Source organism: Leucoraja erinacea, chromosome 31 (genome assembly GCF_028641065.1).
Source record: "Leucoraja erinacea ecotype New England chromosome 31, Leri_hhj_1, whole genome shotgun sequence".
NCBI classification, from domain to species: Eukaryota; Metazoa; Chordata; class Chondrichthyes; order Rajiformes; family Rajidae; genus Leucoraja; species Leucoraja erinaceus.
The window spans coordinates 16,223,022-16,249,703 of NC_073407.1; the positions used below are offsets into that span (position 1 = coordinate 16,223,022).

A 26,682-nucleotide genomic window follows, 5' to 3' on the forward strand; every position below is an offset into this window, starting at 1 on the left:
CTACTCTCTACTGCCTTCGACACATTAGGATAATATTGCCCACCAGTTCAGCTTGGTTGATGATGTTTCGTTTTTTAATAAACTTCAATTAAAAAACTGCATTTGCCATATCCACCAAATGGAACATTATTTAATGGAACAGTGCTTAGGAAATGCACCAACTGAAGGCTAAAGCTGCCAAAAAAACAAGAACAAAGTGGTTACATTTTATAATAATCAAACAAATTATTAGCCAGGAAGTTATTCTCTGTAACTTGAACATTCCTACCAAGAGATTCTAATGCACCCCATTAGTAACTCCAAAGTCTGCAAATAGACTTTAATTTGCAGAATTAAAGTCTATTTTATCGAAATTAATTTAAAATTCTGCAAGTGTTATATTCCTAATATTAGTTACAAAGCAAGTCACAAAACATTGTGCCACTTTATAGAATTGAATAAATTCAACTCCAAACCACACGAGCAGAATGGGTCAGCTTGGTCAATGTAGTTCATTTTCAGGAGCAACTTTTGATGTGGGGACTTTGAGGGATTCAGTGACGGACTTCAAAGTCCCAGGGCCTTGGCAGATGATGTGGAACAAAGAAAATCAGGAATGCCCAAGGCTAGAATGTAAAGAGTGCACAGACTGGAGTGTCACGGGCTGCAGAGGTTACAGAAATAGAGGTGCAAGGCCATGGAGAATTTGAATGTAGCTGGACTGGTGGCCAGTGTTGGTCAGCACCTATAGAGATGTTGGATGTGTGGAATTTGATACTTATTAGCAAATAGAATTTTGAAAGACTTCCTAGTTTATGACGAGTGGAATGTCAGTCTGCTCAGTAATGTTCAGTTCAGTTTATTGTCACGTGTACCGAGGTACAGCGAAAAGCTTTTGTTGCATGCTAGCCAGTCAGTGTAAAGATGATACGCGATTACAATCGAGCCATATGGGGTATAGATACACAAGGGAGTCACATTCAGCGAGGCAAAACCAGTAAAATCCAATCAAAGATAGTCCGAGGGTCACCAATGAGGTAGATAGTAGCTCGGGGCTGCTCTCTAGTTGTGGTAGGATGATTCAGTTGCCCGAATACAGCTGGGAAGAAATGGTCCTGAATCTGGAGGTGTGCATTTTCACACTGGTGCCTGGTGGCAGAGGGGAGTAGGAGGAATGTCCAGGGTGCGACTTGTCCTTGATTATGCTGCTGGCCTTGCCGAGGTATAAATCGACTCAATGGGTGGGAGGTTTGTATGTGGGATGGTCTGGGCAGAGCAATAGCCAACCAGAGGGGAATCAAAGGCATGGATGAGAGTCCCAATAGCAAACGAGACAGGTGCTTTTACTGAAGTGGAAGTCCTGCAATGGAGCAGGTATTAGGTCAGAAGATCTCAACAGCGTCAAATATGAACAAAGTTGGAAGCATTTAGTTCAGTCCAAGGCAAACGACCAAGAGGTTGTCAGTAAAAGGAACAACAGGTTTGTGGAGGGACCCATCGAGAATAAATGCTTAATTTTTCCCAGTACTCATCTTAAACTGGGAATTAAACAGTTAATAGATGATGGGCGAGGAACATCTAAAGAAAAATATGCAACATTATTGTAAATGTCCAGAATTTTAGTTACTTGCTAATTAAGTTAGATTACACTCTTCGGTAGAATAGTTGCTAAAGGATGTTGACATTTGATACAAGAGCACTAAACACATTTGGGTTAATTTATACTAAAGTAGCAAACAGCTAAAGGTACAATGAAAATGCAGATCATATTTATAATAGATGCATGTGTGGGGGCAAGAAAACAGGACAATTTATAAATTGAAGAGGACTAATTGATGGATTTGTTGTAACCAAGCACCAATATCAAAATAAAATTTGTAATAGTTACTAGGTAAAATCTTTGGTTGAGTGGAGATTTTCATTGGATCAACATTACGTTAAATGGTTTCAGCCTAATGTGTTTTGTTATAGATGGTGGGTACAAAACATAGAAGGCAAGGCATAGAACATAGAACAGAACAGCATAGACCTTTCAACCCAATGTCCACTCCAAACATGCTGCCCCGTTCAACTAATCTCCTCTTCCTGCACGTGACCCGTGTACCTCTATTTCCTGCCAATCCATGTGCCTTTCTAAATATCCCCAAAATGCCATGATTGCATCTGCCTCCACCATCAGCTCCCCTGCAGCATGTCCCAGGCACCTGCCACTCTGTACAAATACCAACTTGCCCAGCACATCTCCTCCAAACATTGTCCTCCTCACTTTAAAGCTGTGCCCTACAGTCTTCGACACTCCCACCCTGGGTTCTGACCTTCCACCCCATTTATGCCTCTCATAATTTTAATATACTTCGATCAGGTCTCCCCCGAGCCTCCCATGCCCCAGAGAAACCAATTCAACACCATTAGAACAGATAAACTAACAGGACACTCATGAAATCTTTAAGTGACAACAAAAACATTATCTGCATCCCAGTCCTCTTAATCAAGACTACAGGCAGTAGTTTAATTGTTTAGTTTATATTCTATTATCTTTGGCGACATCAGAGCCGGCTGGTGCTTATATTTTAAACACGTTTTTAAGCTGCATGCAAATAGGTCTAGGGGCAATAACATTTAAAATCACAGAATGCTGCCAGGCTCACAAGTGGTACTGAATTTCCACAGCATAAAGAAATGATTCAGGAGTACAAGAAAATATTGATGAATTCAAATATTATGATCCACTGGAGCTGTTTGCTGTCACTTAAACCATGGCAGGAGATTCACTGTTGACATTTCTATCCATGCTTTTGTGCAACAGCCATCAAGAATAATGTGGTTGTGTTATTTGACATGATTATAGAAGATTTATGTATGATTACAGGAATTGAACCTGCAGTGGGGAGAAAAAAAAACCCTAACACACCACTAACGCTCAGTCTGGTCTTGCATAAAAAAAGCTTCACATTCTCCCAAAAGCTTTGCCTGTCCCCGTGTGGTCGTGAAGTGTAACTGCAAGCATGTTATCTAACAGTTGTAAAGAAATCTCTTGTGTAAACAGTGATCGTTTGCCTGGCGACAATTGTCAAGTATTTACTAATGTAGTAAGATATAATATATTAGACAAAACAAGCAGGTTGCTGATTTATGCATTTGCTCAATTAACATGAAAGGAATTTGCTAAAAATGTTAAATAGTCTGGCGTCATAGGGAATAACTATGAATTTAGATTGTGGACACATTAGCACACACAAATTTACATCTACTGTGGCATCTATATTTGTATGTGGTGGGCCATCCAACATTTGCACTGGGATTAACTTGGCAATTCTATTTGTAGCACACAGATCCACTCGCCCAGCTGATGCAGGGCAAGGTTACAAGCAACAGCAAATAAAAGTGCTGGAGAAACTCAGTGGGTCAGGCAGCCTCCGTGGAGGGAATGGACAGATGGCAGGTGTTAGGTTGGGACTCTTCCTCATGTTGATAATCAGTCTCTACCCAAGTTGTTGTTTATCCAGTCTATCCAGGGTGGCACGGTGGCGCAGCATTAGCTTTGCTGCCTTACTGCGCTTGCAGCGCCAGAAACCCAGGTTCGATCCCGACTACGGGTGCTGTCTGTACGGAGTTTGTACCTTCTCCCCGTGACCATGTGGGTTTTCTCGGAGATCTTCGGTTTCGTCCCACACTCCAGACGTGCAGGTCTGTAGGTTAATTGGCTTGGCACAAGTGCAAGTTGGCCCTCCTGTGTATAGGATAGCGTTAATGTGCGGGAATCGCTGGTCGGTACGGACTTGGTGGCTGAAGGGCCCCGTTTTTACGCTGCATCTCAAAACTAAATTAAACCCACAATATTATCTGGCATTTGTACCCATCAGCCATTCAATGCAATGGAGCCAGCATTGTGATTTCCGACACCCACACACATTTAGTGCCACTAATTAAACACTTTCTGCCCTACCAAGTCTGTGCTTCCAAAGAGCTTATGTCAGGGCAAGGATGTGTTATGGAGCGAAGGCGAGAGAATGGGGAGAGATAGATCAGCCATCATTGAATGGCAGAGTGGACGATGGGCTGAATGGCCTTCTGCTCCTATCACTTATGATCTTATGATTTGATTTTAACATTCCAACAAACCTTTGCATAGGCCGTCAATTCTTTGCGTCCCAGGAAACGATTATAAAACTCTGGTAGCCTCCAGGGAGAGATGATCTGTGATCAGAAAAAACAAGCAAAAAGGAATCAACCAAAGTTGATAAAAATCAGCAAAATTAGAGTTCTTGAATTCACCTTGACAACCCTGAAAACTCTATCCCTGAACACAATTTTAATATTTCTGACTCAGAAAGTTGAACAAAGATCTTAAATTCTGCAGTGCGTTTCAAAGCTCTCAAGAAAAAGCATTACAGCAAGTTGTTAAAAAAAAGTGATGGTATTGAAACCCCTCTCTGGGTTACTGCAAGAGGGAAATGCATGAAACACCACTGCCAGGTGGTAATATTGGGAGCGATGCAACATTCAGTTGTACCACTGTCCTACAAAAACCACCAGGCTGGGTACTGGGGTGACTATTGCTGAACTACTAGAATTCAGGGGCAATTCTTTCCACTCAAGACTGCAGTCCTTGTTGGAAATGAGCTGCCAGAGGAAGCTATAGAAGAGAGGACAAGTATGCCTTTTAAAATACATTTGGACAGATGTACAGGAAAGAACTGCAGATGTTGGTTTAAATCAAAGGTTGACACAAAATGCTGGACAGGCAGCATCTCTGGAGAGAAGGAATGGGTGACGTTTCGGTTCGAGACCCTTCTTCAGACATTTAGACAGGTGTAGATAGGAAGGGTTAAGAGGGCCATGGGTCAAATGGGACTAGTCCAGTATGCTAACATGGTCGGAATGCCTGCATTTCACCCATATCCCTCCAAACCTTTCCCATCCATACACCAGTTCAAATATCTTGTCAATGTTTTTAATGCCTATTCCATATATCCACCACCTTGTGTAGAAAAAGTTGCCCCTTGGGTTCATGTTAAGTCTACATCCATTCTCCCCATGTTTCCCATAGCAGGGCAATCAAAACTAAACACAAATTAATCATTCCAGAATAATTACAATTTTATGTAAGAGTAATGATGACCGAGTTTGCTGCAAGAAATATATGCAAAGATTATGAAACAGAGTTCTCACCTTAACTTCAGGATAAAGGGCATAGCAAGTCAGTTCAAATCGGACCTGGTCATTTCCCTGAAAAGAAAATAAGTAAAGTTAAATACATTGAAAGCCACAAATACTGCTCACCTCCGAGCAGCTCCTGCAATGATTAATTATAACAATAACATTCTAGGCTAGAAGTCATGGTTGTGAATTTGGTAAACATTTAGTAGTACGATGACAGCATTTCACTCTGTTTGTGTGGGGAGGAACTGCAGATGCCGGTTTAGACACAAAATGCTGGTGTAACTCAGCGGGACAGGCAGCATCTCTGGATAGAAGGAATGGATGACATATAGGTGCAGGAGTAGGCTGTTCAGTCGTCTTTTCCTGCTTTTTCCCCCATGTCCGAAGAGCTAAATCTAACTCTTGAAAACATCCAGTGAATTGGCCTCCACTGCCTTCTGTGGCAGAGAATTCCACAGATTCACAAATCTCTGGGTGAAGACATTTTTCCTCATCTCAGTCTTAAATTCACTGCCCGCTGTACCGGCATGCTTACTTTCAGTGACTGATGAACAAGCACACCCAGGTCTCGTTGCACCTCCCCTTTTCCTAATCTGACACCATTCAGATAATAATCTGCCTTCCTGTTCTTGCCACCAAAGTAGATAACCTCACATTTATCCACATTAATACTGCATCTGCCATGCATCTGCCCATTCACCCAACCTATCCAAGTCATCCTGCAGCCTCATAACACCCTCATATCAGCTCACACTGCCACCCAACTTTGTGTCATCCGCAAACTTGGAGAAGTCACATTCCCTCGTCTAAATCGTTAATAAATATTGTAAATAACTGGGGTCCCAGCACCGAGCCTTGCGGCACCCCACTAGTCACTGCCTGCCATTCTAAAAAAGGACCCGTTAATTCCTACTCTTTGCTTCCTGTCTGCCAGTTCTCTATCCATGTCATTACCCTACCTCCAATATCATATGCTCTCATTTTGCACACTAATCCCTTGTGTGGGACCTTGTCAAAGGCTTTTTGAAAGTCCAGATACACCACATCCACTGGCTCTGGCTTATCCACTCTACTTGGTACATCCTCAAAAAAATTCCAGAAGTTTAGTCAAGCATGACATTTCAGGTCAAGCTCCTTGTTCAGACCTGGAGGTCTGAAGAAGGGTCTCGACTCGATATGTCCCCGACTCCTTCTCTCCAGAGAAGCTGCCTGTCCTACTGAGTTACTCCAGCATTTTGTGTCCATCATCATAAATGCAGATGGGAACCCTCTTATTTTAAAATGTTGTAGTGTCCATTAAAAAAGGGTGGACAGAGGAATATCACTCCGTTGTTCAGAAAAACCGCTCCATAGCTCCAGGACAGTCCGCTCCAATCTCATTACAGGACAGACTACATTGACTGACCTGTTAACATTGTGTTGCTTGGGCAAAAACTGGATCAAACCAATTTAAACCAACTAACCATTTGGGGAGAAAATCCTGGCTAGGATGATTACAGAGCAGACATATTGTTGGACTTTCAGTGTAAGAAGAATATCCACATGGTTGGCTGTCAGGGAGAAAGTGAATTCTGCCCCTTTGGTGCGTGCTGCTTGTACCTTGGAGAATGTAAATGATAAACAATCCCAAAGGCAGTGGGCTGGGTATTATTATGCAGCCTTGATTAGATACAAATAGCTGAACTGCACAGATAAAAACAATCTGTATATTTACAGCAGTCATTTAGTGTTACACCTACTGATGAAGATCTGACGTCAGACATTTAGTTTAGTTTTGTTTAAAGATACAGAGTGGCTACAGTCCTTCAGCCCACTAGGTCCATGCCAACCTGTTCACTTCAATGTTATCCCACTTTCTCTCCACACTGGAGGCAATCTATAGAGGCCAATTAATCTACAAAGTCAATGCAGAAATGTGACATTAACTCCATCCACCTGAACACACCATTCCTGTCAAGTCGGCCGTTACTAATGACGAAGAGCAATTAGGTATTTAGTGTTTCTGAGATAATAAAGGAATGCGAGGGGCTGCCACTAAACTAACCTCTCAAATCTTTCAATCACCCACTTAACCTTTAGGAATTATGGTGTAACCTTTTCCCTGCCAGGGGCTTTTCCCTTTCCCAGATCACACAGTGAGGTCAGTGTTGTTGAAACCCCAGTAAATATATTTTTTTAAAAACCAGGTTCAGTGGGCCGAGCCTAGTATCTGATTAAAGACTTCCCACTTCTTCCGCTGAAGGGAAATATCCAGAGATGCAGCAAGATATATTCCTAATTTCAGTTTAGTTTGGAGGTGCAGCATGGAAACAGGTCCTTCGAGTCAATTTTCCTGCCTTTTTCCCCCCATAATTTCTGACACCAATACTTTGCTAATCTTTCATCCACTCCCAAAATACTGGGAGCAAGTTGCAAAAACCAATTAACGTCCAATTCCACATTCCGAATCAGTTCAGCACGACGTAGCAAAGGGCTTGCTCCATGGGCAGTGGCAGAGTGGCATTTGTGAGGAGGATTAAAAAAAAAAAATCAAACTTGTGGCAGTGCCCAGGGAGAGATAACCCAAGGATCTGGCAAAATGCTGCCCAGTTAGTCTGACACTGGACAAATACTGCCACCTAGTGGCAAGATGCAAAGCTTTTCTCAGCCAGAATACTGTTCAGTATTGGAGACAAGAGACTGCAGATGCTGGAATCTTGAGGGGAACACACACAAAGCTGGAGTAAGCCAGTATTGATGTAATGGCACTGTGGTGCAGCGGGAGAGTTTCTGCCTTACAGCGCCAGAAACCTGGGTACGATCCTGACTACGGGTGCTGTCTGTACAGAGTTTGTACGCTCTCCCTGTGACTGCATGGGTTTTCCCCAGGTGCTCCGGTTTCCTCCCACACTCCAAAGATGTGGAGGTTGGTATGTTAATTGGCTCAAGTAACAATTGTAAAATTGTCTCCAGTGTGTAGGATAGTGCTAGATATACGGAGTGATCGCTGGTCGGTGCAAACTCGATGGGCTGAAGGCCCCGTTTCTTACTGTGCCTCTACAGTAATTAGTTGTTTCAGTTCCTGCAAAGTGTCATTTTATTTCAGTAGGGACAGAGTTCCAAATTTAGTTGCCAGTACCATACCTTTCCAGTAGCGCCGTGAGACACAAACTGAGCCTTCTCCCGTTTTGCAACATTGACCTGACCCTTGGCAATGCAGGGCCTGGCCAGCGATGTCCCGAGGAGGTACCTATCCTCATACACGGCGCTTGACTGAACCCACGGCCAGATGAAGTCTTCCACAAACTCCTTCCGCAGATCTTCAATGAAAACCTGGAACAAAAAGCACGGCGCGGCATTGTTTTATGCAAAAAAAAAAGCCAAAGAATTAAACATGGTCACGGCACAGATTTAAACTTGCAACCTGTGTGATCAACATTTTAAGCACAAGGCTCAACACTCTCGTTCAACGTTGCATTGTAGCAGGACTCCAGTCATTCGTCCAGTAATAAGGAGAACAAATGGCACAAAATCCATTCTCAGTTAAAAAAATAAATAAATAAAAATCTCATCCAGAATTAAGATGCATCAACATCAGACCTTGTAATGGTTGAGTTTCCATTCTGAAAGAGTGTGCAATCTCAACATTAAATCACAACTTTTAAAGGAACTTTAGATACAAAATAAATCCTGGAATCTGGACCAAGAGACATTAAACAAAATGCTGGAGGGTCAGGCAGCATTCCGAGTATTCTACCATCACACCTCTCTTCCTTCAACATTCAAGGGATATCGAGAGAAAGCAGGAATGGGGTACTGATTTTGGATGATCAGCCATGATCATATTGAATGGCAGTGGTGGCTCGAAGGGCCGAATGGCCTACACCTACACTGATATTCTATGTTTCATCTGTGGGGCGAATGGACAGACAATGTTTTGGGTCCTGGTTGTCACCTGACCAGATGTCATCTGGTCCATCGAGTTCCCCCAGCATTTAGTTTTTGTAAAATAAGTTTCTTCCTTGATACATGCTTGAATTTCCTGAAGAATCAAACTTGTGTCAAGGTCCTGCAGAGACTGTATCCTTCCACCGCAACACAGAATTCCACTCATCATGCTGTACCATGGGCAAGGGCATAGGGAATGTTGGCATTCGGAATCCGAGGAGCAAAATACTGCAGATACCCCGAAAATAAAATAGAAAATGCTGGAAGCACTCAGCGTCTGTGGAAAAAGTTACACTTTTTGTTATAGGTTGATCGATTTATTAAATTGATACCCTTCTGTTGAATTGATAACTGCTTCTCACTCCACAGACATGCCCAATCTGCTGAGTATTTCTAATATTGTGAGTTTTATTTGCACAGGTTTGGTCTCATCATCACGGAGGAACCTTCTGGGAATCGGAAACAAAAAAAAATAAAAAATGCTGGAAACACTCAGGTGGTCAGGCAGCATTTGTGAGGAGAGAAACAGGTAACAGTCTAGCCCAGGGCCTTAGCTCAGCATTGACATCCTTGAACTATCAAGCCAAAGCAGATGGAGGCACCAAGTTGAATTATTTTGGACCACAGGTGAACATTAATTTTACCTTCTTAGCTCCCAAAGATGTTGCCTTCTTTCGAGCGGCTTCAAAGTCTTCATCTTGCCCCACGTCAGCCTGTTTATGATGAAAGAAAGAATCGTTCATTTCACTTCATGGATCAGAACAGCACTTAGTCCGAAGATGTGACTTAACCTTTACTTCCCAAAGCTGAAGCATAATCCCCCTGCCTCTGTATTCTGTGATGCAAATGAAGGTGGCAACTATCCAATATGCCTTCTACACCCCTCTACCTGCCACCTTCTGGGACACTTAGTCTTGTTCATCAAGTTCACTCTTTTCCTTAATGTTCCCACTGCCAAGTCTAACAAAAATAAGCACCGCATGCTCTTTGCTTTAAGAAAAACCTTCCAGGATTGTAGATTCATCCTCACTGCCGAGTAATCTACCATCACCTGCCAATTCTCACAATATTTATTCATTTAAAGTAACAATTACCAGCCCCATTCTATTACCTCCATTTCATTTTTTTTTGAATAAGAGGAAAGACTAGTCACCATGCCAAATCTATGTCCCCATTTCCAATAATTTCTCCAGTCAAGTAAATTATTTCTTCAGATAATTTCTCAAATAATTTTAACAGTGGATGGAAACTCTGCACTTGAAACTCTGATACCCCATTTTGTGACCGTTTATAACAAGCACAATTATCTTTTTTAAACTTAAATTAAATGTCCTCGATGTTGCCAGCTTGGTAGACTCAGACGCTCGATTATTGAATGTACAGAGAGATGCTTTGCCACCAGAGGGAACTCTTGCTTCATAGAGCATTTCCATTCTACCACTGAGATGTATTATTTTGTTTGAAAAAAAAAACCATTCTGCCATGTACATTTAAATGCTTTCAAAAGTTCATCCAACCTGACAAATTGTCCAAGAAACACTCCTGCCCATACCAAGTTGTACCGAAGAGGTTGCAAGGACTTGAGGAGCCAAGCTGTGGGGGGGGGGGGGGGGGGGGGGGGGGGGGGGGTTGGGCAAGCTAGGACATCATATCTTGCAGCACAGCCGTCCGAGTGGTGATCTTACTGAGGTGTATAAAATCATGAGGGGAGTAGGTAGGGTGAATGCATAGTATTTTACCCAGGGTACAGGGTTTATTAGAACCCCCCCCCCCCCCCCCCCCCCCCATCAAGTGGAAGAAGCAAAGAGCTTGAAAGTGCTTATCACCAGATTCAGGGACAGCTCCTCCCTCACTGTTATCACTGTATTGAACTCTGATAAGTGAGGATGTAGTCAGGATCTTCTAACCCATCTCATTGGGGGCACTTACACTTTTGTTAGCTGAACTTTCTCCGTAACTGTAACGTTATATCCTACACTCTGGGTTCTACTTGTGCCAGGCTTGATGAACTCCTCTACAGTTTGATTTGATTTGACTGGATAGCAGGCAGACAAAAGCTTTTCACTGCATTTCCGTACACATTACACTCACGAAACAACACCAATATAATCTACAGGACTGGATGAATGACCTAGCTAGGAGAAAGCTGTTCCACAAAGAAAGCTGGGGGCATTTAAGAATACGTTATTGCCCTTAACAGCAATTATATTGTTGTAAAAATAAATCTGGTTCAATAAATATCGTTTGGATAAGGAACCGTGGTGCGTGTACTAGATATGGCTTGGAAAGCCTGGAAAGTAAAAGCTGGATGGGAGCCAAGAGAATGCTGCAAATAAGGAACAATGCAGTGACGGGCGTCTGGCAAACAAAGTCATCTGTTCCTGGCTCCCTCAACCACCCTCCCCTCTTTTTTGCATTTAACCAATTACTTGGACAGAAACCTAAGGGACAGGATTAAGACCCACGGCCTTCATCAGAGAATAGAGTATATATGTCGGGACATTATGACACAGTTGTACAACACATTGGCAAGGCCACACTTGGAGTATCGTGATCACCCTGCTACAGGAAAGTTGTCATTAAGCTGCAAAGAGTGCAGGGAAAATCTACAAGGGCATTGACAGGACTCGTGGGCCTGAGTAATAGGGAGTGGTTGGCAGGCTAGGACTTGATGGGCCTCCTGCCCATTTTGACATTTGTCAAAGGTTTCAAGATTTTTCATTGTTTCTGAATAACTTTAATATGCAAAAAAGTTTAAATATTAAAAAAAAAAAAAAAAAGCTTTCTAATAAACACCAAGTAAAGTTCACAAAATGAAAATAAAATGTTTCACCCATCTTACTTCCCCACTGCCCTATCAGCTTCCTATGTTTAAACCCTGGCGTTTTTCTGCACAATACTATGATCATTGGCAGTTTGTGTAGATAGTTGCACTATGGACTTTGGTTTTGCGCTATTATGTTTACCAAGTATAACTATTGTATCGTTGATCATTGCTTGTGCTTTACTGTGATTGCAGTCCCGTTAAGCTGCAGCAAGGAAGAATTTTGTTGCTCCATCGTTGGTAATTAAACACTCTTGAACCTCGCTGAGAATTGCGTGGCATGGCTCAGCCAGCAAGTTTGGGAGCACCATATTTACGCAAGTCCCAAAGCTTATCTGCACTGGCACTCACTATCGCAGCTATAAATCAGGCCGCAAAGTCATTGCTGAAATGGACTTTTCCTTTTCCAAAAAGGAAGAATCAACAAGTTAGAATCAGCAAGTTAGAGCAACTACATTAGCACTGTAAACATTCATCCGCTTGCAACTAATCAAGATTACAGAGGGAGCTTTGTGCAGTTTATGTCCCGAGATGGATCTTTAGAATAATTGTGTCTTACAACATCAAATAACATTATAATCATTCCATGGCACTGTCCTGGACATCGGGCTGCCCGTAGCTGCAACTGCGGAGGGCTTGGGGAGGCCCAGACCACGAGGAACAGTGGAGGAAGAGACTGACTTTGGTGCCTTCCCACACAGTGGGAAACTCTGATTCTGCTGTGTGGGGATGTTTTATGTCAAATTCTATAGTGTGTTGTGTTCTTTATTTTTATTGTATGGCTGTATGGGAATTTCATTTCACTGTGCCATCTGGCACATGTGACAATTAAATGCATCTTGAATCTTGAATCAGTAACTCTTTGCTCCACAACATTTGTTCACTGCAACTGGGCAGAGGAAACCTACCTAAAAAGTTTGGCCAAAGAAAAAAACGTGGTGGAAAGCAAATCCTTTCCCAGTGGATAATGTTACAGAACCCAGGGATTATGCTTTTCTAATTCGAGCTCACCTTCAAAGCTTCAGCACAAGTTGGCATTTCACTCAAGAACTCTTCTGGCAACCTTTAGCAGTGCTCCTTAATGATCACTGCCAGCTGAACCAAGGCAGGTTCCAAGGGAGGGAAGGAAAAACTAACAAGAAACAAAGCAGCATATTCCTTTGGGGAAGTGGCGGAGTGTGAACAGTTGCTGGATGTAGGTCAGTGAGATATTATGCGGTATGATGGGGCTAACACACAACTCTGTGCATATCTCAGCAAACAGTGATCTTCACCCCCCCGCCACCCAAGTTGGCCATGGGTTTTAATCGGTTACAGATGGAATTAGCAAGAAAGCAAACACATTTTCAAATGCTCCCTGTACAAGTTAAAGGTTCAGCATAGAAACAGGCCCTTTAGCCCCCGCTGATCATTGACCACCTTTATGTCCCTGCCCCACTAAGGAAATCTGAATGGAAACCTATGGAGACTTTGCGCCCCACCCAAGGTTTCCATGCGGTTCCCAAGGGTTTTTGTCAGTCTCCCTTCGTGCTTCCACTACCTGCAACCTCCGGCAACCACCTGCAACCTCCGGGTGGGGCGCAAAGTCTCCAGAGGTTTCCTTTCAGGTTTCCCAAGTGGGACAGGGTTACACACTATTCCTACACTTTATTCTCTCCATGTCGCCATCAATCCCCCTCCATATTCTACCACTCAGCGACACACGAGGGCCAATTAAATCTCCAATCCTGTACGTCTTTGCCATTTCCACCCTGAAATAGATCCCGTCTCCACTCTACCTATCCCTCTCAATTGTATATACTTCCATCCGCCTCCAACACTCCAGAAAAAAAATCAAATTTTGTCCGACTCGCCACATTATTAATACACTCTAATCCTGGCAGCATCCTGGTAAACCTCTTCCCACACCCTCTCCAGACCCTCCACATCCTTCCAGTAATGAACTGCACGCATTACTCCAAATACAGCCTACCCAAAGTCCTATACACTACAACATGACTGACTCAATGCCCCCGTCTCCCCGCTAATTATCAACTGCACACTCCGGCCCTCACTTCCCTGTGCACCAGCCATCCACGAGTCCTTTGTTTTGCTCAGTTGGAATTGGCCAGCCAGAACCTTATCCAACGAGTTAAGTGCAACATTTGGGAAGAGCAACCTAGTGGCCAGTTTGGTCTTTCAATGACACCTTGAACCAAATGCAATCCGTTTGACTTTTAGAAAAAAAAGATTTGTACTGAAGGCAAAAATGCAATCGATAAATTGAAAACAGAGTGCATGTCACAGTGGAATAATTCACACCAAATCACGTAGACACAAAAACACCTCTAGCATGTTCTCTTATGCATGGACTAGACTGCCGTTTCCTAAAGCATGAAAACAATACATGGATTATCAATCTTATCTCACATTTTTATTCAAAACCCTCATTACTCACTACATTGTGTTATGCAATAGAATCTCTCTCTCTATACATGTTAAACATTTTAGCATTGTGCCAGTGAATGGGGATTAATTCACACATTGATAAACTAACAGTACAACTACAAATTATTCTCACCAGATAAGCAATAACTTCATATCCTTGTTCCCTCAACCAGACCAGAATACACGAGGTGTCCAAACCACCGCTGTAGGCAAGAACCACGGTGCCTTTTGATTGAGCCATTTGAGCCATTTAGCCTTAAGGAATGGGGCGGGGGGAGAGGGGAAAGAGGAGAAAGAAAACAAGGTTATCAAACATTACCATAACTGTCCATTGAAAAGCAAAATTATTGAAAAATATTCTCAGAATTTGATTAAAAAATTGTTTCCATCACATTTAAAAGATGAAATAGCAAACAACATGAAATATCAAAAATCAACAGAACTGCAGATGCTGGAATAAATACAGAAAATGCTAGACACACTCGACGGGTCAGGTAACATCTGTGAAGACACAGTTAAAGTTTCAGGTCAAAGACCCTTCATGAGAACTTTAAATATCCAGTTTTAAGACTGGCAGAGAACAGGCTGTAAGTTTAACAGGTTTACACACTTATCCTAGGCATATAAAAATTAGATCAAAATACAGAGCATTAGAGGAATGCAGATGGTCAGATAGCATCAGTGGAGGGAACGGACGGATGACGTTTCAGATCGAGACACAAGTCTGAAGTTAGGCGGACAATGTTTTGAGTTGGGATCCTTCAGTCTGAAGAAGAGCCCCTGGCCTGAAATGTTATCTGTCCATTCCCTCCACAGATGCTGCCTGAGGCAACAGAACACCCCACCCAAGTTCCTCCAGCACTTTGTGGTTTACTCAAGATTCCAGCATCTGCAGTCCCTTGCCTCTCCAAAAAGAACCCCACCCTAGATCAAACGATCTCCTCAAGAAGAGAATAAGCCCAGTGATTGTGTCATTCATAATTATATCATGGCTGAAAAGAGTGGTTGTTAGTATATCCAAACAGAATGGTTCTCCTGATCCACTCTGACAAATGGAAGAGCGGGAATCATTTCACTTTAACTTATTATCAAAACAAAGCTTTGTTCGAGGCTCGCTATACTAATGTCGCTTTCAATGGCTAACAGTCAAAAGTCTTTTGAAGTTCTGCTACTGGAAACTAACAGTAGATCATTCAATTACATTAATAGGGCACAAATGTTAAGAATTGATTCGTGAAGTGATTCAGAATGAAGAACTCGAGAGAATGAAACAACAGCAGGTGAAGGACAGACAGACAGCAGTTGGCTGTAGCAAGTTAATATGCCTGCTTAGTCATTAACTAGTGTAATGCCCCAGTCCCACTTAGGAAACCTGAGGAAACCGGAACGGAAACCTCTGGAGACTTTGCGCCCCACCCAAGGTTTCCATGCGGTTCCCGGAGGTTGTAGGCCGGAGGTTGCAGGTAGGGAGACTAACAAAAACCTCCGGGAACCGCACGGAAACCTTGGGTGGGACGCAAAGTACCCAGAGGTTTCCATTCAAATTTCCTAAGTGGGACAGGGGCATTATTCTTACCTTCTTGCAGGTCCTTATATTATTACAATCTATTGCCCTTATCCACATTTTCAGCTCACTGCTAGAATCAGGAAAGGAGGTACAGGAGCCCAAGAACTGTTACCTCCATGTTCATGAACAGTTTCTTCCCATCAACTACAAAACCCTGCACAGCACTGCCTCAGCATTGAACTACTGTACAAGGTTGAGCTGTGAACCCGAGCTCACACCAACATGGTCTGGTTATGCAGCATAAATAAATACATATTGTATTATTGGGCCTGAAGGGTCCCAACTCAAAACATCACCTATCCATGTTTACAGAGATGCTTCCTGACTCATTGAGTCACTCCAGCACTGTGTCTTTTTTTTGCACCTGCAATTCCTTGTGTCTACTCTCTTGGATTATTGTATATTGATTTAATGAATTATTAGATTTAATGTGCCTGTAAAGCTGCAGCAACAAAGAAATCAATGACGAAAGGGAATTTCAAAGACTGGGCGGGGGTGTTAGTTTTAAGAGAGGCAAAATGTAAAGGAAATTCTACCGGGCAACTTAAAATGTTTTTTTTTTTTTTAAATACAGTGGCAAGTGCCTGGAATGCACGACAAGGGGTGGAGGTGTAGGCTGATATGATAGCGGTGTTTATGATACGCTCATGCATATGCAAGGAATGGAGGGATATGGATCACATGCTGAGACTGGTTTAGCAGGACATTGTGGGCTGAAGGGCCAGCTCCTGTGCTGTTCCATGTGCTTACGCTGTTCCAGTCCCACTGCAAATGACAATGAAACATTCTTGACTCTTGGTTATCTTGCTGAGAGAAACAGTTTCTTACAGTTTACGTTGCCTAGACTTTGAGAATTGGGTACACCTTAAAGGTCCCCCTAAATCCAATTTTATTTCAAAGAAAACAATCGTAACCCTCTCCCAACTCTAATTCTTCTGCCCTGGCAACAATATCCTCTGCACCCTCTCTTCAGTGTGATGGTTGGAACTACACAGTACTCTAGTGGGACCCAACTAATGCTTTGTGTTGTTCCAGAATTCCCTCCTTGCGAGTGTGTTCTATGCCTTGGCAAATTAAGACAAGGATCCATGTAGAAAAATAGCAGTGGAACATTTAACCATAGGCTCATACAGCACGGAGACAGCCCCTTCGCCCATGCCGAACAAGATGCCCCATCTAAGCTACTCCCAGTTGCCCACATATCTCCAAAACTTTCTTATCCAAGTACATGCCCAAATGTCATGTAAATGTCCTTAAAGCCTGCTCCACCTTGACATAAAATCATGGCTAATACTCCACCTCCTGTCCCATAACCTCCCCCTTCGACTCCATCCAAGGACCCAATCAGTCATTCCAGGTGAGGCAGAGGATCACCTGCACCTCCTCCAACCTCATCTACTGTATCCACTGTTCCAGGTGTCAACCTCTCTACATCGACGAGATCAAGCGCAGGCTCGGCGATCGTTTCGCTGAACACCTCTGCTCAGTCCGTCGTAACCAACCAGATCTCCCGGTTGCTCAGCACTTCAACTCCCCCTCCCATTCCCAATCTGACCTTTCTGTCCTGGGCCTCCTCCATTGTCAGAGTGAGGCCCAGCGCAAATTGGCAGAACAGTACCTTATATTTCACTTGGGTAGCTTACACCCCAGCGGTATGAACATTGACTTCTCTCATTTCAGATAGTCCTTGCTTTCTCCCTCCGTCCCCTCCCCAGTTCTTCTATAAGTCCTACTGTCTCCACCCACTTTTCTATCCCCCCCCCCCCCCCCCCCCCCCCCCCCCCCCCCCCCCCCCCCCCCCCCCCCCCCCCCCCCCCCCCCCCCCCCCCCCCCCCCCCCCCCCCCCCCCCCCCCCCCCCCCCCCCCCCCCCCACCCCCCCCCCCCCCCCCCCCCCCCCCCCCCCCCCCCCCCCCCCCCCCCTCCTCACCATCAGTCTGAAGAAGGGTCTTGACCCGAAACGTCACCCATTCCTTCTCTCCATAGATTCTGCCGGTCCCGCTGAGTTTCTCCAGCATTTTGTGTCTACCTTCAATAACATACTCCTCCTCTCCAGATGGCGAACAACTTACCTACCCTTTTCGCTGCATTCAGGGATTAGTGGACATGCTCCCTAACTTGTGTAAGAAGGAACTGCAGATGCTGGTTTAAACCAAAGATAGACACAAAATGCTGGTGTAACTCAGCGGGACAGGCAGCATCTCTGGAGAGATGGAATGGGTAACATTTTGGGTTGAAACCCTTTTTCAGGCTGACTTACTTCCCCGAGTTAGTTCCCTAACTTACTGCCCTACCTTTAATCTTGCACCCTTGCCTAGTTTGTCGTCCACGAATGAATCACCTCACACTCCTCTGGACAGAAATACATCTGCATCTTTGGTCCATCTCAGCAATACATTGATATTTTCTATGGCTTAGAATGTCCTTCCTCATTATCAACCATGCTCCCACTTTTTGGTTGCAGTGGCAAACTTCTCAATTAAATCCAACCAAGCCAAATCTTTTTACATTTACCACAAAAGCTAGTACTGTACAAAAGCTAGAGAAGTGGATGCATTATAACTGTTAAAAGACATTTGGACAAACCCACAGATAGGAAGGGTTTAGAGAGTTATGGGGCAATTGGGACTAGCCCAATATGCCAACTTGGTCAAAAGTTCCGACTAAGTACAAGCCTTTTAAGTTACAGCAAGGAAGAATGTAATCGATTGTGACAAACAAGCACTCGTGAATATTACCCTTTGCTTTCTGTCAACACACAAACTGTTTACCATTTCCCTTTAAACTCTCTTGACTTTACCCTCTCCATCGAAGGACTGGTCAAAGTCCTTGCTACCATGCAAGGTGAACACGGGAACACTTCTCATTACATCTTTAAACAAATGTCAATATAATTCAGACACAACCTTCCCCCCTCACAATGCTTCCCATCATTAACACCTGCCTCTTGCAATGCTTTGCGCTATTTGGAGATTTTCCCAACAATTTGCCACACAATTACTGTCAGAATGATTAGCCTCTGCTCTCCGTGTTTGGATACCATGCAAAACAATGGGTTTCACCATACCTCAGTACATGTGACAATAATAAACCATCCATATTTCTCCTTCCACCTCTACATTCGGTCCTTATCCGACTCCCTTTGTCTCCTTTTCATCTCCAGCCCTTGTTACTTCCTCTACCCATTTGCCAGTCACTCCCCTCACCTGTATCCACTTATCACTTGCCACGATTTGTCCAGCCCTCATTCCACAAATGTTGCTAGTCCTTTCTGCCACAAAAAATGCCCGACCAGTTGTGCTCCTGCAGCACTGATTTTTATCAGATTTTGTGTATTGTCAGCTGTTAGGGCAAGTGTGTAAACAAGGAAATAATAATCTATTCTCTGTGATTCATAAAACTGGATATTTGCTGCAACACCTGTTGTTCAAGGTTCCAGTTTCTTCAGTTGCTTGGGTCTCTACCATTGTTTTCCCACTTTGAACACCTTCTAAAACATACTCCTGCTACACACTGCCTCAGGAAAGAAGCCAACTTAATCCACCAGTCTTTCCCCCTCCTTATTTTTGCACGGCAAAAAATACAGAAGCTTGAAAGTATACACCACCAGACTCAGGAACAGCCTCATGGAACTCATTGCCACAGAGGCTGTGGAGGCCAAGTTAGTGGATTTTTTTATTTTTTTAAGGCAGAGATAGACAAATTCTTGATTAGAACAGGTGTCAGGGGTATGGGAAGAAGTCAGGAAAATGGGATTAGGAGGTAGAAATCAGCCATGATTGAATGGCAGAGTAGAATCAATGGGCCGAATGGCCTAATTCTACTCCTATAACTGGTGAACGTGAACAGCTTCTTCCACCACTGTTTTCAGGATTCTGAACAGTCCTTCCATAAGCTAGGGTACTGTCTGATTTGCTTCTGCCCCATTGCGGATATTGGACTTTGTCTCTGGAACTATTGCACTGTAATGGTGAGAAGTATATTTCACACTCTGTATCTCCCTCTTTGCTCTACAGATTTACTTTATTATATTTGTATATATTATCTGATCTGATTGGATGGCATGCAAAAAAAGCTTTTCACTGTACCTCGGTACACATTGCAATAATAAGGCTAAAGCTAAAGGCGGCACTTCCCATTTGTAATTATTGAGAGGAGACCTGATTTGACTGGTGTTAGCTAATCATCAGCAGATGGGATGTACATGTTGCAATAATGCATGGTAGCTGCTGTAACAGATCCAGTTTATCTACTTTTTTATTGCAGTGATTGAAATAGCTGGTTGTGGTTTACATTGGTGGTTTTATGAGGGGAAGAATGTATTTAAATTTGAAACTTTGAGTCGAAACTGCTGTTGTTACACCAATCTACTTTCAACACAGCTACTTTGACGCAACATTTGTGATACGAATTAGCAAGTCAGAGAGTTTGTGGAGAGAGAAATCTTTTAGCAACTCCCAGAGTATGCACAAGCACAGATAAAAATAACGAGCTCTGTTCTTCCGCAGAGATTGTTGCCGTCTACTGTAGCAAAGTAGTAAAGCAACTCCAACCTTTTTTTAAACAATGTATTATTTGTGCCATTAGAAAAACAAAATCACGACAGCATTTTTGAACAGTGTTTAATCAATTTTTAAAATTGCATTAGCCCAGTGTCATTTAAGAGGTTATCATTCCCACAGAATGATAATCTCATAATTCAACGGATTTTAAACTAGAATTCAATGCAAGTAGTTCTGCCTCCACACGCTGTAGCTAAACATTTATCACTCAAGAACACAGTCTGCCAATTCTACTGCAGATAGCCGAATTAACACAAAACGCTTCTATCGCCATTTGTTCGATACTTAAACAATGTAACACACACAGTATTTTTGGAGCCATCGAACACTACAGCATGGAAACAGGCCATTCTTTCCACCTTGTCCATGCAGACCAAGTTGGCATGCTGGGCTAATCCCATCCCCTGCATTTGGCCCATATCCCTCCAAAACCTTCCTATCCATTTACCTTTCTAAGTTTACATTGGTGGTTGATGTAGACTCAGTGGGCCAAGCTGCATCTTTCAATCAATTAAAAAAACTCATTTGCTGTACAAATGTTGATGATGGAATTTTCCAAGAATATAAATTTTAATGAAGAAAATGCAGGTTGATTCAAGGGAGGATTGATACTTCCACAATTATCTCTGTGCCTTCACTTTTCCAATGCCATGTCACATTTTTTGAGCTGAACTAAAACTACACTTGTCAATTTAACAGCTGCAAAATTCCTGGGAAGTTTAATATACGTTTAAAGGCACAGCATGAAAGTGGCCCTTCGGCACACAGTGTCCACATGGACCATCGATCACCCATTCACATTGGTTCGATGTTATTCCACTCTCTCAGCCACACACTATGCACAAGGGGTCATTCACAAAGACCAACTACTCTATCAAGCCGCCCATCTTTGGGATGTGGGAGGAAAACAAAGCACCCAGAGGAAGCTCAGTCATGGGGAGAATGTGCAAACTTTACACAAACAGCACCTGAGGTCAGGATCAAACATGGGTCTCTTGCGTTGCGAGGCAGCAGTTCTACCTGCTGCGTGACTGGTACCCCTCCCCCATGAACCACCCAGTGAGGGCCACGAGTAAGATCAACAACAGGAGACCCAGGAAGCCTGATTCAATAAACTTCACTTGTATGCAATCTGATAAGATTCCAGTTTTAAAAGATAATCAAGTTCCTAAAATGGTTAAACTTAGCAAAAGCAAGTTAAAAGCAAATGGTTAAACTGAACAAAAGCAAGTGCACCACGCCTTATCCTAAAGGCTAGATACTTGACCTTATTATTTGGTCCAATAAATATGAAGCCATAGCCTAGAGGCAATGAGCACAGTTACAAATCAAATGTCAACTCAGATGTTAATATAATTTTATGTGGCTGCTCATTTAAAATATGTTCAGCAGACCTTGGTCCACTCTACAGCAACCGGTATTCATTTGCATTTCATCACTGTCAGATAAAACATTTTTCAAATGGACATGTGGGAGTAAATTGTGTAACAAAGCACATCCATTACATCGAGTCTTGCCACAGCAGCTGTGCGTAGCAAACAGAACAAGAACCAATCACAGCAAAGTCTTCAGTAGCATGACAAGGAAATAGTGAATTACTGGCAGTCATCTTCCAAACAATCTGTAGCACAGTTATAAAGTGTAATTGTTTAGTTCATTGTCTTGTGTACCGAAGTGCAGTGAAACACTTTTGTTGCGTGGTAATCAGTCAGCGGAAAGACAATACATGATTAAAATCGAGCCATCCCGAGTGTACAGATACATGATAAAGGGAATAGGGATTCCTTCCCCTCTAAATCATCTAAAACTATGAACATATTCTTTTCTCCCTTACATCCAGCTTCTCTTTCCATGCATCAACCACCCCACCTTAATTTCATGCAATGTTAAAATGTTATGCTCCCTTACAACGTGTAGTATAAGGGTCAAACTGACAATTTCAGCTAAAATGTGGAGTTTCCAGCTAAATTAGCAGCCCGAAATCTAGCAATTTTCGCATCCATGCCTACACCAGGGGCAATTTAGAAAGGCCAATTAACCCACAAACCTGCACATCTTTGGAATGTGGGAGGAAAACAGAACTGGGGATTGAACCCATGCTGCCTCAAGAAGGACATGCATACTCCGCAAAGTCAGCACCAGAGCTCAGGTTTGAATGTGGGTCTCTGACACTGCGAGGCAGCAGCTCTACCAGCAGCAACACTGTGGCTTGATTGTACACAAGTACAACATGATTTGATTTAACTGGATAATACGCAAACAAAAGCTTTTCTCTGTATCTCGGTATGCATGAGAATAACAAACCTGTATCTAAGCCTGGAAGTGAAAAAAAAACATCTCACTTCATTGACACAGAAGTCTTAGATTTCACAGGTCAACTTTTTCAGGGCAGGGTGCCAACAGAGTGATGCAACTGCATTGGAGCTGGGGCCAAGGGCACCAATGTTATCCCCTGCACCTGCACTTGGGGCAGCTTTAGTTTGTACCGCAAAAAAAATAATCTTGGAGCGAAAAAAAAAAAACTGTTGGAAGAACTCTGCAGGTCAGGCAGCTTCTGTGGGAGTGGATGGATGGTCAATCTCTAGGGATGGGACCCACTCGGTCAGAGGATTTATTTTCGGAAACGTGGACCAAATAGTTTAAATAAGTAAAGGCAGTGTAATGGAAAGGGAGTGCGGTCAGAGGATGTTTGTTGCGGGTCACCTGCTCTACCTGGGGGGGTTGCAACCTCACCTGTCTGCCTCCCCTCCACACACTAGTCCTGCCTGCCCTGCCCGTTCCACTCTCACCTCTCTGTACCCCCTCTACCCGAGGTTGGTTGCCATCACCTGCGTGTCCCCGGTGCTTGTGTCCCGTCGCACCGCACCTGTGGATCTCACTGTGCTGTGGATCTGACTCACCTGTGTGTCCCCCTCACTGTGCCCCGCTGATGTGTGTGTGTGTGTGTGTGTTTGTGTGTGTATGTGTGTATGTGTGTGTCTCTGTCTGTCTGTGTGTCGGTCAACTCTGCACGCCACCCGAGTGGTCGCTGTCTGTCCGTGACCCACCCGCTGTACGTGAGGATCGCCGCCTCACCTGTGCCCCGCGTGCTTGCCGCTTGCCGCTGCGCTGCCACTCACCTGTGTGCAGGAGTTGCCGCTGTGTGTGTGAGTGAGTGAGTGTGTCCGCTCTGCCCCTCAGCGCTTGACTTTAACTCCTGTCGGCGCTGCCGCTGCGCAGACTCGCCCCCAGGGACAGGACGAATGTGGCCAATTGAGCAGGGGGGGTGGGATGAGGGGAGGAGGCGGCTTCACCCCCCTCGGCTCCCCGCCTCCCTCCCTCCCTCCCTCCCGCGGCCCGGCCGTCACCACCCGCCCCGCCTTCACCACGGCCCGGCCGTCAGCGCTGCGCATCCCCGCCTCTCTGCTCTGGTGCCGGGCGCCCGACCCTCAACAGGTCTATTGAACCCTTTGGGTCTTCCACTTGATACTTTGGTCGGTGGAGCCAGAAAAGAGCATAGAGTTAAAGAGCTGCCCAGCACGGAAACCGGCCCTTCGGCCCATCTTTCCGTGCTGGTCGTGTTATAGAAACATAAAAAATAGGTGCAGGAGGATCGTCCCCAATCAATAACCCGTGCCTGCCTTCTCCCCACATCCCTTGATTCAACTAGTTAGCCCCAAGAGTTCTATCTAACTCTCTCTTAAATCGATCCAGTGACTTTGCCTCCACTGCCCTCTGTGGCAGGGAATTCCCCAATTTCACAACTCTCTGGGTGAAAAAGTTTCTTCTGACCTCAGTCTTAAATGGGTTTCCCTTCATTCTAAGACTGTGGCCCCTGGTTCTGGACTCGCCCAACATTGGGAAATTTTTTCCTGCATCTAACTTGTCCAGTCCTTTTATGATTTTATATGTTTCTCAGATTCAGATTCAGATTCAATCTTTATTGCCATTGTGCAGTGTACAGTACAGAGACAAGGAAATGCAGTTAGCATCTCACCCAGAAGAGCGAACATAGAATAATGAGCAGTAATATATATATATGTACAAGTTGTAGTAGTGCAATTTTTCTGGGAGAAGGAGTGTCCCGGGGGGGGGGGGGGGGAGGGGGGTGACTGGCATTCACCCAGGTGCAGAGCCAAGTAGTGTAACAGCCGCAGGGAAGAAGCTGTTCCTGAACCTGCTGGTCCGGCAATGGAGAAACCTGTAGCGCCTTCCAGATGGGAGGAGGGTAAACAGTCTATGGCTGGGGTGAGAGCAGTCCTTGACGATGCTGCGCGCCCTTCGCAGACATCGCTTGCTTTGGACAGACTCAATGGAGGGGAGTGAGGAACCGATAATGCATTGGGCAGTTTTCACCACCCTCTGTAGTGCTTTCCAGTCGGAGACAGAGCAGTTGCCATACCATACTGTGATACAGTTGGTAAGGATGCTCTCGATGGTGCAGCGGTAGAAGTTCACCAGAATCTGAGGAGACAGATGGACCTTCTTCAGTCTCCTCAGGAAGAAGAGACACTGGTGAACCTTCTACAATATAAGATCCCCCCCCCCCCCCCCCCCCCCCCATAGATGCTGCCCCACCCCCTGATCCTTCTAAACTCCAGTGAATACAAGCCTAGTTTTTCAATCTTTCCTCATATGACATCCCCCTATTTTAGGATCAATCTGGGTGAAACTACGCTGCACTGCCTCAATCACAAGTATGTCCTTCCTCAAATTAGGAGACAAAAACTGTACATAATACGTGTTAGCATACAGAACTAATCCCCTTTGCCTACGTTTGTTCCACATCTATCTCAATGCTTCCTATCCATCCATATACCTGTCCAAATGTATTTTAAAAGTTGTGATTGTACCCACTTCCATAGTTTCCTCTGGCAGTTCAATCCAGATACAGGCCACCCTCTGTGTAAAAGTTGCCTCTGAAGCCTCCATTAAATTTTACCCCTCTCACCTTTAGCCTATGCCCAAGAAATAACTGCAGATGCTGGAGAAATCGAAGGTAGACAAAAAAATGCTGGAGAAACGTAGCGGATGAGGCAGCATCTATGGAGCGAAGGAATAGGTGATGTTTCGGGTCGAGATGTTTCAGTCTAAAGAAGGGTCTTGACCCGAAACGTCATCTTTCCCTTCGCTCCATAGATGCTGCCTCACCCGCTGAGTTTCTCCAGCATTTTTGTCTACCTTTAGCCTATGCCCAGTAGTTTTAGAATCCTCTACCTTGGGGTAAAAAGACTGTGAGCGTTCATTTTATCCATGTCCCTCATGATCATGTACATCAATCCTGTAACTGGGCAGCCAGCTTTTCCAGAGCTCACAACATGGAAAAGCAGAGTGAAGCACTCTGCTGATCAATATCTAAAAATCTTGTTCCGAGTGGAAGTTCCAATTAAGAAAAATAAAATATAGATACCTTAAAAAAAGTATTAAAGTGAAGTAATTTTTGCAAGTCATTTGCAAGTCAATTCCAACTGCTATGACACAACAGTTTTTGTTAATTGCACAGGATTCTGCTGTGGTTTGCCAGGGTGTGATACCCACAAATGTTGTTTAGTTTAGTGTAGTTTAGAGATAAAGAACGGGAAAAAGGCCATTCGGCCCACCGGAACCACGCCGACTATCTTATACACACTAGGGACAATACACAATTATACAAATCCAATTTACCTACAATCCTGTAAGTCTTTGGAGTGTGGGAGGAAACCAGAGCTCCCGGAGAAAACCCACGCAGGTCACGGGGAGAACCTGTAGAGACAACAGCACCCGTAGTCAGGATTGAACCCAGGTCTACACTGCGCCATTGTCCAGGAAATACTAAAAACCCTATGTTAAAATGGTTTCACTCTTTGCCCAATTAATTTGTTCATTCAGAAAAGATCTGAGTAGGAGTTTGTTGAGGCAGCCTAGTATTAATAAGGTTGGTTGAGTTAAAAGGGAAGTATATTTTATGGAAGAACAGCCCCATTAATTGTGAAACCAGCACAATGTATATTGGAAATGTGCATTGTCATTATTTTCAATAATAATATAATTTATGTAACTGCAAGACAGAAAGTATCCCCCCAATTCTCTTGCTCCCCCCATTCCATTGACCTAAAAACTGCCCCCATTTCACCCTTGGCAGGTCTATGCTTCACAGGACATTTATCAACCATCAGAATTTCAGGGATCCAATCACTACATCAGTGTTTGCTGACAAAAATCAGTAGTGATCATGCCCCTCTCCTTTCAGTGTTCTCCACAGAGTGTGTGGTGCAAA

The 26,682-nt window shown here is 43.9% G+C and overlaps 1 protein-coding gene across 1 annotated transcript in view; it reads right to left on the reverse strand.

Annotated features, from left to right (window-relative positions):
- The window catches only part of ass1 (argininosuccinate synthase 1), a 95,344-nt gene extending 71,627 nt beyond the window's left edge, over positions 1-23,717 (reverse strand). Inside the window, exons 1-6 of the mRNA XM_055660092.1 lie at positions 23,567-23,717; positions 14,454-14,575; positions 9,714-9,782; positions 8,266-8,454; positions 5,152-5,208; positions 4,102-4,176 (exon numbers count right to left, since the gene is read on the reverse strand). Coding sequence (XP_055516067.1) covers positions 4,102-4,176; positions 5,152-5,208; positions 8,266-8,454; positions 9,714-9,782; positions 14,454-14,570 — 507 coding nt within the window. The 5' untranslated portion in view covers positions 14,571-14,575; positions 23,567-23,717. The remainder of the gene's footprint in view (positions 1-4,101; positions 4,177-5,151; positions 5,209-8,265; positions 8,455-9,713; positions 9,783-14,453; positions 14,576-23,566) is intronic.
- Positions 23,718-26,682: the final 2,965 nt, after the last annotated feature.